Raw genomic sequence first — 12,763 nt, forward strand, 5'->3', positions numbered from 1 at the left:
AAAGCTCCCTCCTCCCCAGAGGGACCCAGTTTCGTCTGCCAGAAAAGGGACCTGTGGTTCGCAGTTGGGCCAGCAGACGCTGCTCATGCTCAGAAACACTTGTGTCGTTGCACACGTGTGTACAACATGTGTACACACACCTTTGGCTTGTGTTCCTTTGGGCTTGATCCCACCTGTACAAATTCTGCTTGGACTGAAGCAGCAGTTCCCAGCTGGGGGCAGTGTGGCCCTGCAGGGGCATGTGGCAGGGAAATTTTGCTGGTCAGGACCTAGGAAGGGTGGTGCTACAGGCATCTGGTGGGTAGGCGGGGACGCTGCTGAACGTCCCACAGTGCTTACGAGAGCCCCACAACATGTCTGGCCCAGACCTCGGGAGTTCTGAAGCTGAGAAGGCCTGGACTGAGGTGGACTGGAGCAAGCCCTTCCTGTAAGCGGAGGCTTCCACCTCTGAAAAATGGGACAGCAGGAACCCTACCACACAAGGCTAGGAACTCATGCCTGATGTCAACTCAGACCCCACGATGTGGGTCGGTGAGGTCTTACTATTAACTCCACTTTCCAGATGAGAAAACTGTGCCCAGCCACCTTGGGTGCCCTCCCAAGGTCACAGACCTGTGAGGAACGGAAGCAGCCCTGGGCTGGACTCCGTACTGCTCCAAGTGCGCTCTGCGTTCAAGTACTTCGTGGAGGGAAGTGAGAGCTGGCCTGGCTCTCAGAGCCACCCTCCTCTCTGTTTGTCACCTGAAGCCAGTGTGCATGTCTTGTTTTTCCCCTCAGGATTCTCGTTAATGCCATTCATGCTGACATAATCGAGATCATTGGAAGCTTTTTGCGGGTAACCATGGATTACAGGCTTAGGCAGCAGGCAGTAACCTGGTCGCAGGCCACAGTCAGTCTCAGACCTTCACAGTCGCCTTTCCCATAAGGCGAGTTCTTGGCACAGAGCAGCCCTTTCCATACGTATAGTTTTTATGTAATCTCACAAGCCTGAGCGAAGAGATTTTTTTTTTAGCCCCATTTTACAGACAAGAGGCTTAGCAAGCTTTATCTGAGGCCACCCAGCAGGGAAGGCTGTCGAGCCCCCTGGTTAAGAGCACGGACTCCGGAGTCTGCGGCAGTGTGACACTGAGGGCAGGTCATGCCGCCTCCCTGGGCCGCTGTCCCTTCGTGTATAAAATGAGGGTCTAGGAATAGCGACCTCGCCCAGTTGCCGTGCGGGTGTAACGGTGCCAAATGTGTCGTACTTTCTGTCCTTTGCCATTTTGTCATCGTCGTGTTGTGATATAGTTCGTTACCGTTCGCTCTCCAAGGGTCACCAAAGGGTGACCAAGGGCAAACCCGCATTCCCTCCCACTCTCCGGGAAAAGTCTGGGTGCCCGCTGACACACCGGGCTGGTCCTAGGGCGCCTGCCAGCTGCCTGCAGCCTGACGCCTTTCTTTTCTCCCCCCAGATCGGGCACATCGAAGGGCAGCCTGAGAGGAAGGGGGTCTTCCCGGTGTCCTTTGTTCACATCCTGTCCGACTAGCGAAAAACAGAACCTCCTGGCCGTGCCCCTCCTCCATGCAAGACTGCTGCCTGCACCCACTCCTGTGCACAGCGTGTACATAGCTGCTGTTACCGAATACAAAACCCGCAGAAGGACCACCTCCAAGGGGAACGCAGTGTGCGCCATAGTACCCTGCAGTCCTCCGCCTTCGCCCATATCAGGGGAGCCCGGGACCCCACGTGCCCTACTGCTTTGCTGAAGTCACCCCTGGCATCTAGCACTTACATTCCCGTCTGTGCTGTTTTCCAAGCAAACAAAAACAGGAATATGGGAACTGCTGGTTTTGCAAATAGAGGTGGTCTCAGCAACTGCTGAAAGGCATAGAATTGACAAAGCAGTATTCTCAGCCATGGTACTGAAAATGCAACATTAGCAAAGAGGTAGGTTCTGTTTTCCAGGTGAAACTCTTGGCTCCATGACAGGCCAGCCTGTAGGTACCTGTGTGCACAGAGCAGCTACGAACACCTATTTTGGTGTCTATCACAGAAAAGTGCTCAGTTAAAGGTCAGTGTTGCTCCTTCCCCAAAACTTTGGTGGCATTTTTCCACTGCCCACAGCCTCATGCAGTGGTTTTGGGGTCTGAATATTTTGCTGAAGGAGTAACACTTCCATTTGAGCACTTTTCTGTAATAAACACCAAAGTCGGTGTTTGGAGCTGTAAACTGCACACAGGTACCTACAGGCTGGCCTGTCATGCAGCCAAGAGTTTCACCGGGCAAAGTATTTGCCAGCAGTACCATGGCTGAGAATGCTGCATTATTAGGAACAGAGAGTCAATTCTATGCCTTTGATGGTTGCTGAGACCACTTCCGTTTGCAAAGTCAGCAGTTCCTATATTCCTGTTTTTGTTTGCTTGGAAAACAGCACAGACGGGAATGTAAGTGCTAGATGCCAGGGGAGGCTTTGGCAAACCAGTAGGGCACGTGGGGTCCCGGGCTCCCCGGATACGGGCGAAGGCAGAAAACCACAGGGTATTTACAACACACACTACGTACCCACTTCTTTGCTAATGTTGCATTTTCAGTTGGCGCAGAAAACTAATATTTTTAAGCAGATAATCTTGCATTGAATGAGAATTGTTCATCCCACAGAAGCACAACTCCCAAACAAACCTTTAGGAAAAGCCGTATTTAAGAGTCAACGCTCAGTGGACATTAATTTGGTTCTGCTTACGTGGTTACTCTGAACACTTTGACAAGCCACCTAATTAACAAACCTTGCATGACAGACCTGCAGCATATCAACTCTCATTGCAAAATGATTTCAAGCAGTTGCTCCCTCAACGTCACAGCACTTCTGAATTCCACACTGACAAGAACATCAGGGACCGGGCAACGTCTGGTGTGTAGCCGACAGTGTTTGCAGCCTCAGGACTTATCGCCACAGTGGTGTCAGGACAGGAAGTCACCATCCCAAGTTACTTAGTGACCCGGTTCGTTCAGTTACACATTTTAAGTGACATTAACGAGCTGTCCAGTTTTGTGGCCTACAGTATTTTCCACTGATCTCAAAATAAACTGTTTATTTTTAAAAATACAAAAGCTAGCTGTGTAAAATTACATGGAATCAATGTCTGTTCTTTTTTTTTCCCCCCCTTTAGCAGCAACTTACACAAACGCATTTTTCAATACCTTTTATTTTTGTCGGGTTTCGTCTTTCTGTTTTCCATCAAGAATCTGACTTCTCTCTAACCCCGCTTACTGTGGGAGGTAGGAAAACTAGGTATAAATGCTGGTCTTGGTTGAGTTTAGATCTGTTCTTAAACTCAGAGAGCCACTACCTGCAGTTTTGTACATGATATAGTATTTTGAAGGTATGGAACCTTATGAAAAAAAAGAGCTAATCAATTCTTTTTTCCCCCAGAGGGGAAAGTTATGTTCTGCAAATAATGTGTGTCTTATTTTACTGTTGAACAGCAATTGCTATTTATTTTTTTATTGCCTAGAACTTCAACATGATGTATAGGAATCCCGTAGAGCCTCTAGTGAAATTCCGAGTCCTGGATGGGACGCGCAGGCGTCAGGACACTTGTCATTTCACATGTATTTAATGTGAGTTTTTCCAGGACCGTATGTGTTAATTTCTTACTTTTTTTAATATTTAAAATTGCTTTTAAATAAACATACTCTCAGTTGATCCCAAACATCTGAAATCAGGCCATTTTGTGAGTTGTCCACGACACTTCCGTTTGGAGGAAATCAAGACTTCCCTTGGCTGTGCTTTTGGGGGTATCAGTAACACAAGTCATTCTAACTCCAGTGTAAACGCTCAGAGCTGTGGAGACATAAAAATACACGTCAGTTTCCTCGGCTTACAAAACGGTCCTCAGCGTTTTGCTCCCCTCCCCCCATTCCCACTCCCACCTCACGGCCCCCACTTCGGGTCCTATTTATGTGAACAGGGCAGGAAGAAGAGGGGGCCATGGGGGCATGGAAAGCTCTTAGGCGACAGACCTAAGAGCTGTGATGTGTGTCTGTCACGTGGCCATGAGTCCTGGTGCTGCCCTGCAGTGAGGGGACCCAGGGGCAGCACCTACCTGCGCGTCTTCACCCCATCCTCAGCAAGCCAGTGAGAGGGAGGAACGCCTCGGCTTCACAGAGCTTGAACATGAGGCCAATTCATGACTGCGCAGGAGATGGCATGGCTGGTGAACGACCCAGTCAGGAGGCTGCCTCATCGGCCTCTGTTCGGATTTTCAGCCACACGGAAGACAGTCCCAGTCACGAAATTCTAGCCCGAAACAGTGGTGGAAAGCTGCCCAAGACTGTGGCATTGAAGGTTCTGATGTTGGTCTCCTTGTTTCGTGTCTTGAAAGTGGGTGGGTTTTAACACCTGTTCCCACTGAGACAAGGTAAACTACATACCATGCTGCCGGGTAAATGGCCTTGGGCATGGAAACCGGGGACTGTCAGGATATTTCTAGGAGAGGCTGACGTTATTATCTGGATAATTCAAGCAAAGGAGCCGTCAGCTTTCCATCTAATTACAGAATGGTACTGTGTTGGCATTGTTTTAAGCCTGGAACAGTATTTGTTTGAAATGAAGGGACTCACCCCATGAAAACAACCCCTCCCTTCAGGATGCCCCCCCCAGGCCCTCTCACAGCCATGCTAGTAACCCAAGCTGCCCTGATCCCTCTCCCTCCGTCCTTTGAGCACTTAGGGTGGGTGGAGTGTTTCCCGTCGGTGCCTTCGGTCTGGGAGGCGAAGTGGCGTGCTCCAGATCATAGTAAGTAACGTTGGCAGCGTGAGCCCAAGTCTTTGTGGCCTGGACAACGGCCTTTCCCCACCCTCCCTCCCCACCTCTGCTTGCTTTCTCCCCATTCCTAACCCCGTGTCTTCCTACCCCGTGTTTTGTCTTCCCCATTCCCAGGATGTGGGGGTACATGTAGCAGCAGTGGGTGGTAGTGATGACAGGTATTAGGCTAATTCCACCAATTGTACTTTGCCCCCGCCCCACACACGCTCTCATCTGTCCTGAATGGCAGTCTTATTTCCCGAATTTGCCCTATGAGCGTACTTGCGAGCGAATGGGCTCACCTCCCTGGCAGGGGTTTCTGGCTGAGAACGTGTCCCCTCCCTCCCACAGTGATGGATGCAGCCCAGAGCTTGGCGTGAAGGTTGGGTCAGCTAAACCATGTCACCTAACCCTAAACATTCTCTCTGTGTCGGGACAGTACCAGGCCTGTGGTTGCTGTACCCTCTGTCCCTGACAAGGTCGCAGGCTGGAGAGGGCTAAGGACCATTACCATGAGGCTCACCTGGCAGGGAGCTTCCTGGAGAAAGGGGGATCCAAAGGCCTGTGTGGATTGAGCAGGTGAAGGCAAGGAAGTGACACAAAGGCTAGTGGGACAGTGTGTGACATTCCTGAGACATCTGGAGCGGGGAGCAGCAGACTGAAGACCCAGCAGGGCCCCTGCAGAGGAGAGACTGCTCTGTCTGCCCATGAGGCCGACTCCAGCACTGACGACCGCTGACCTGCACGGAGAACTTCAGGTGGGCATGGCATCGGCCTGAGGGCTTGATCTGCCTGTGCTTCCGTAACTATGAGGCGGAACTATTATTGTCCCCATTTTATAGTTTAAGAGACTGAGGCTCAGAGAGCTTAATTAACTTGCCAAAAGTCAAGTTGCTCGTGAAGAGCAGAGGCTGGACTGTAGCCCTGAGCTCAGGACCCAGGCGGCTCCCAGCCGTGACCTTGTACTGCCTCTGTGCTGCTACTGTGTTCCCTGGCTGCCCTTTCTGAGAGAAACTGGGTCAAAGCTGGCCTGGCCCAGCCTTCTGTGGACAGGTCAGCCCGCCAGGGAAGTGTAAACCATGAAATGCAATGAAGTTTCCCATTCAGAGAAGAATTGATGGCATCTGCCAGAAGGGCCTCACGACGAGTGTTTCTTGGACGGCTGCTCTGCAGTTGGGAGCCAGAGGTCGGGCTGGCACGCAGGGTGTCCTGCTGCCTGTAGAATGTGATCGAAAAGGAAGTAGTGAGTGACTGAGCGTGTCTATCTGAGCACAGGAGCCCCATAAGCAAACGTTGAAACACATAAGCTCCTGAAAACAGGAATTAAAGCTCAGATAAATACAGCTGTTTTGCGGAAATCTTACCACACAGCAAATCCTACTCAGAGGCCAAAACTACGGTATGACCTTCTGCAAAAGCTCCAGGGAAGGAGCCTCGCTTGGCTTCTCACTTCAGCAGACAGAATTTAAAATGTTGCTTTTTAGGTCCAAGCAGGTTTGAGGATGAGAGATGGCAAACATGTCATCTGCACGCTGGCCTGGAACTGCATGAGAGCCAGGCTTTCACATGTGGCAGTATCATCCTCTTTATTAAAATCAGATTCCTATGCCCTGTTCCTGGACACTAGGAGTCAGTTTTTTGTCTCGAAGGGGCCTAGGAATCTGCATTTAGCCAACATCACCACCCCGCCAGGTGATTCCTATGCAACACAGGGGGCACAGGTCCCTCCTGGACCACTATTTAGCCCCCAGAAACCTGGGAATGACCCCGCAAGGGAGAATCACTCAGAATCTAGCACCTTCCCATGATGGCAAGACCCCTCCTTATGGGCTCGTCACTCAGTGACCCCACCTGTTGTCACTTTCCTATTACGTTAAAGTGCAATGAAAAGGATACAGGATCTGGAGTTCCGCAGCCCTAGTTCACCTCCTCCCTGGGCCACTTAGCCGCTAATGTGTCCAGAAGACATGCTGAGAGGCCATCGTATGACCAGCCTGTCCCGGTACGACCTGAGGCCTGCCCCTTAAGCTCTGAGCCTCCAGTCACCTTAGACGCACCACTGACTGAGCTCGGAGGTTATGGCCTTGCAGATGTGACAGTGTTTGGTAAACCTGCCTGGCACCGTGTGCCCATCCCTGCAAAGCTAGATGTGCGTTTTCCCAAGCTCAGCTACCGGCTTCTTCAGTCCAGTGTGAGCCAAGATGCAGGGCCCGGGGCTTCCCGTCACCTGCAGCACAGCTTCTGCCCATCCCTAAGGGTGGCAGCTTTGCTGCCTGGCCGGTCCAGCCATGGCCATTTGTTACCTGGGCCCAAAGGGACAGGATGGTGGGAGATTAAGAGTCAGGCTTGGGACTCAGAAAAACACGGGCACTGACCCTTAATCTCTTCAAGCCTCTGTTTCTTCCTCTGCCTAAATGGATAATAATAGTGCTAATGTAGAATCAGTGTGAGAATTAAATGAAGTAATTAGGAGGTGGGGCGTGGAAAGTGCTTACTTAACCTAGGGGTGGCTTATCGTAGCACAAAATCACTATTAATTAACAATGCTCTCTCAACAATGACAGGAACTTTAAATGTCACCTCCAGTGACAAGTGAGAAATCAGAGACACCCATCTACTCAATGCTTGGCTGGCAATCATGGGGTAACCACATGAAACCTGGTAAAAGGATCTGGAAGATCACCTGCTGCTGAAAAGGGGGGTGGTGTTAACATGGGGAACATGACGTTTTCCAAGGCATGGGGGGGACCCACCCTGAGCAAGGGTCAGATCCGGGAGCCTCTGACCCGCATTGGCTCCGCCCACTTGTACTGAGCACTGCTGAGTCCCACCCAGTAAACAGGCAGCTGGACAATGGGCCTCTTTTCATGGAGCTGCAGAACCACGGTTCACAAGAACACATTGTCTGAATGTGCCAGCTTCGTTCCTGGTCAGCTGAAACCACTTGGAAAACTCAGAGCCCAGGACTCCCCTGCTCCAGCTCCAGAGACCAGCCAACTACTTCCCTATCTGGGGCTCATTTCAAGGCTGCAGAGCTGTCGGGGCAGCAAGTGCACCGGCTGTCTTGCTTTCCCTTCCAGACTCACGTCAGTGGCCTGGGGTCCCCTTTCCCACCTATAACCAAGACCTAGTCTGGTCTGCGCCAGAGCGGAAGGTGCCAGGTTTGTGAGTCAGCTTGCAAGGCGAGGGAAAGGAGAGTCAGGGAGGAGGCTAAGAATAGGAACAGAGTCCAAGTGCAGTTGGCTGAGAATCCGCTAAACTGACCACGTGCAGGCCCCATGAGCCACAGACTCTGGAGTCGGAATGTGTGTGTAAGGCCCAGAGAATATACCAGAGTGTCCATAGCAGGCCGATTTAGAAGAGTGTAGACCTGTAAAGTACCCAAATGTCCATCAACAGTAAAATGGCTGTACAAAGTGGGGGTTATCCACACAACGTGCACAGTAGTGTGAATGAACACTATACAACCACACACAACAATATGGATGGATGTCACAGACATTGTCGAGTGCAAGAAGCCAGACTCAAAATAATCCACTTTTGATTCTCCATAATGTACAAAAAAGGTAATCTATGTGGTTACACATCAGAATCCTGTTTGTCCAAAGGGGAACCTGAAGGAATGCTGGGTGGAGAACTTTGGGGGTGCAGATAACTGTTCTATTTCTTTCTCTGGGTGCTGGTCACACAAGTTGTATTCAGTTTGTGTCAATTCATTGAGCTGTTCACTTCTGATTACACTTTGTGTGTGTGTGTGTTATTCTCAGTGGTATACTCATAAATGCTTCACCAGCTCTCAAATATACACATATGTACCAGGGGTGCCAAAAAATGTGTAAAAGTGGCCACCTTGGTCAACATTGCTCAAGCAGTAGTTCACCATAATCAGAAGTGTCTGGACGCTGATGGTAACCACTTTGAGCACCTCTTGTCATTGCAGAAGGCAAACGTGACAGGTATTTCCCTTTTGTTATCAGTATATATTGAGTATTACAATTTTAATACAGCTTTTTCCTTTCTTAAAATGTGTATACATTTTTTTGCACTCTGTGTGTGTGTGTGTGTATATATACATACATATGTATGTATGTATATATGTATGCATATAGATATCACCCTTATTTGTAGCATTTGCCAATTGCCATGGTGTAAATTTTTCTACCGTGGCTGATTACAAGCTACCAAGATGATGTGGCTGAACACCGATTGAACTAGCTCTAGCAGACCACTGGTTATACTTCAACAAAGCTTTTCTTTTAAATAAAGTCTGCTAACATGCAGAGGGGGAGACTAAGCCCCTTCCCATCTAGCTACCTGCTTAGACCCTGCTAGCAACACTTGTCACCTACCTCCCCACCTCCCTACACTCTTTAAAAAAAAAAAAATTATGACAACTTTATTGCAATATAATTCATCTACCATACAATTCACCCACTTAGAGTGTACATTTCTGTGGTGTTTAGTATATTCACAGAATTGGACAAACATCACCACCATCAATTTTAGAACATTTTCAACCCAAAAAGAAACCCCATACTATCAGCAATCACTTCTTCTTTCCCCCCAACCACTCTCTCTTGGAAAATGTCGTGTAAATGGGATCATACTGCATGTGGTCCTCTGTGACTGGCCTCTTTTACTTAGTGTATTGTTCTCAAGGTTTATCCATGTTGTAGCACATGTCAGTATTTTGTTTCTTTTTATTGCCAAGTAGTATTCCACTGCATGGATATACTCATTTTTTAATCCACTGATGAGCGTTCAGGTTGTTTCCACTAGTTTGACTATTTTGAATAATGCCACTAGGAATATCTGTGTATACGTTTTCATGAGGACACCTGTTTTCATTTTTCTGTGTGACGTCAGATAATTAGGTTTGCGAACTCATCCTAGAAGAAGTGCTACATCCCTCACTGCTGAATATCACTATGGTCACCTTTGAAGTACTCCCCTTGGGAAGCTATGCACTGATGCCAGTGCCTAGTCCACCCTTCAAAGCAATTCTGGAACTTTTTCTGGAATGGCCATCAGAGCTGTCGTCGTATTACCCTTGATGTCCTCAAAATGTCCTTTCAATATTTCCTTTATCTTCAGGTAAAGAAAGAAGTCACTGGGGGCCAGATCAGGTGAGTAGGGAGGGTGTTCCAATACAGTTATTTGTTTACTGGCTAAAAACCCCCTCACAGACAGTGCCCTGTGAGCTGGTGCCTTGTCGTGATGCAAGAGCCATGAATTGTTGGCGAAAAGTTCAGGTCATCTAACTTTTTCACGCAGCCTTTTCAGCACTTCCAAATAGTAAACTTGGTTATCTGTTTGTCCAGTTGGTACAAATTCATAATGAGTAATCCCTCTGATAGGAAAAAAACGGTTAGTAACATCACAGCAACAAGTCCGCCAACTGAATTGTCAGACCTCTTGTGTATTCCTAGGAATTGAATTGCTGGGTCGTAGGGTAACTCTGAGTGTGAACATCTGAAGAATTGACAGACTGTTTTCCAAAGCAGCTGCACCATTTTACATTCCCACTGGCAGTTTGAGGGGTTCCATTTCTCCACATCCTTGACACCACTTATTATTATCTGTCTTTTTTATTAGTATAGCCAGCCAAGTGGGAGTGAAGTGGTGACTCATTGTGGTTTTGCTTTGCTTTCCATGTAAGCACTGGCTATTGGTGTATCTTTGGAGAAGTGGCTCTATAGAACCTTGGCCCATTTTCAAATTGGATAATTTGTCTTTTTGGTATTGAGTTATAGGGGTTCATTTTGTATTTTAGACTTAGGTCCCTTATCAGATGTATGATTTGCAAATTTTCTCCCATTCTGTGGGTTGTCTTTCCCTTCCACTCTCCTGGACATGAACGTGTCTTTAAGATGATGGAACTTTTGGGAATCACAGATCCCAAAGCCTTCAAAAAGCCAGGCAATGAGCCTAAATATGGAAGGTGGCCTTTGGTTTTCCTCCTGTAATACTGTCGTGCGGGCTCAGCTGAGCATTTCTGTGGCTTCTGGAAGCACAGATGTGGGCTTCGGGTTCTCTGGCCGTGGGCTCAATGCTGCCTGTCCCCCTCGGAGCTGAGGGAACGTGGGCAAGTCAGCCGGCCCCTCTGAGCCCTGAGTGTGCTTGTCCAGGAAATGTGGATTCTATCACTGTCCTCACAAGGTGGACAGAGAACAACTTGGAACGTGTTCCAACAGGCCCTCCTGTATCATTTTTGACTATGTGTACATTTTACTTTGATAAATAGTTTTAAAAATAAAATGTAAGACCTATATCTGATATAAATTAAGGGCTCCAGAATGATAATCCCTCCCTCACCCGGCTGTTTACACCAAAGAGCCTGGCACAGCTCCCTCTGCCCTCAACCTCCAGAGCCCTCATTGCTCATAGCTGCTTTTAGTAGAGGAAGCTTGTGCCTGCTTCCTCTTAGGACAGTGGGGAGGGTGGCAGGGCTACATACCACTGCTTTTGCTTTTTATTATTAAAACAGAGATAAACAATTGTCCTCAGCTTCTGGGACCAATAAGAACTTTACCAACAATTGAAACCAAAAGAATGTGTCGTTTCACTCTCCTTTCGAGAGAAAACAGCTCTTTGGCCCCATCAAGAGTTTCTCAGTCTCCCCCACAGCACACAGCACCCCACCCTACAGAGTGGGAGTCCCGGTGGACCTTCTGTGTTCCCAGGGCCTTGGGTCTGGTCACCCCAATGACTCCCATAGCCAGGTTGCAAAGTGGTCTGGGGGAGCGCGGCTGGCGGTCTCAGATTCTGGGGGGCCGCGGGTCTGATGGTTCTAAAGCCAGACTTCCTTTAACAAACAGGCTTCCACGGGGGTCACGGACACCCTGCCAAAGGCTAAGCTGTGTGTGTGAAAATAAAAATGAAACTCTCACAGAGGTTCCTCATCTGTACCCCTCGGGCCTCTTAACGGTAAAGTCACTCCCTTCCATGAGTCAGGCTGAGAAATGCTGGTATCATGATAATGCATCACCTGCTGGGAGAACTCTCCCTACAGGCAGGATTCTTGGGGCACAGACACACCCAGCGGGCAAGGTGCTGCTCCCCAGTGCCCCGTGATGCCTTCGGAGGCACGAGGTCCTTGGAGCCCCACCCAGAGCAGCGGCACCCCCTGCTCCCCTGCCAGCCAACCCATTAGTCTCTGCCCAATATCTGCATCTCCGTTTTTCTCTCTACTTCACATGTGGGGGAAACAAAGAAGCTTGAGTGTGAAAAATGCACACCCAGCAACCCAATCTCTGAGATTCTGAGTCAGCAGGTCGGGTGGAGCGGGTGGGGCCCAGAAGTCTGTACTTTCAGCAAATCCACCCAGGTGACTCTGAGGTGGGTGGTCATGGACTGGCCTCTGAAAACTTTCACATATTTGAGGTTTGTTTTGTTTTGTTGTTTAAATCAGAGAAGTGTGGCTATTAAAGCAAAAGAAGCACTTAGGTGGACTGGCCAGGGCACAGCCTGGCCTCCCACATTGCTCGTCAGAGGCCCCTTATCACGCTCCTGGCCCCTCATGAGCTCCTGCGGCAGGTCCTAGGGCTCGGGTGGCTGACCACACATTAAACTCCTAGTAGGCACCGTCTGCGTCCGCCCTTCCTGCTCCCTGCCACAGTAAGCACCTAGTGGGGCGTCAGGTAAAGTCCTTACATAAGGGGGGCACTGAAAACCTGACCCATCCACCAAAATGACACCAAGAGAAGAAGGGCAAGAGAATTACAAGAAGTGGTCGTCTTTCCTTCTGACCTAAGAGAGGGTATTTGAAAACAGTCTCTGCTCTGGAAATTGAATCCAATTGATGTGTTATAAATAAAATCCTGTTTGTGCCTGCATCTGGTGAAAAGGGGAGAAGGGATAAGGAGGGGCAGCCCTGGGGGCAGCAGGTGCCGGAGAATTGGGATCCACCCACTGAGAGCCTGGCTTCTGGCCTGCGTGGCTGCGGCCAATGAGATGAACTTGGGTAAGCCTGTCCCCCT

The 12,763-nt window shown here is 49.2% G+C and overlaps 1 protein-coding gene across 4 annotated transcripts in view; it reads left to right on the plus strand.

Annotated features, from left to right (window-relative positions):
• The window catches only part of ASAP1 (ArfGAP with SH3 domain, ankyrin repeat and PH domain 1), a 287,158-nt gene extending 284,082 nt beyond the window's left edge, over positions 1-3,076 (plus strand). For all 4 annotated transcript variants that reach the window (XM_081071137.1, XM_081071139.1, XM_081071140.1 and 1 more), the window contains one exon: positions 1,452-3,076. In XM_081071137.1, the coding sequence (XP_080927263.1) occupies positions 1,452-1,526 (75 nt within the window). In that variant the 3' untranslated portion in view covers positions 1,527-3,076. The remainder of the gene's footprint in view (positions 1-1,451) is intronic.
• Positions 3,077-12,763: the final 9,687 nt, after the last annotated feature.

This window comes from Rhinolophus hipposideros, assembly GCF_964194185.1.
Source record: "Rhinolophus hipposideros genome assembly, chromosome: 13".
Taxonomy (NCBI): Eukaryota; Metazoa; Chordata; class Mammalia; order Chiroptera; family Rhinolophidae; genus Rhinolophus; species Rhinolophus hipposideros.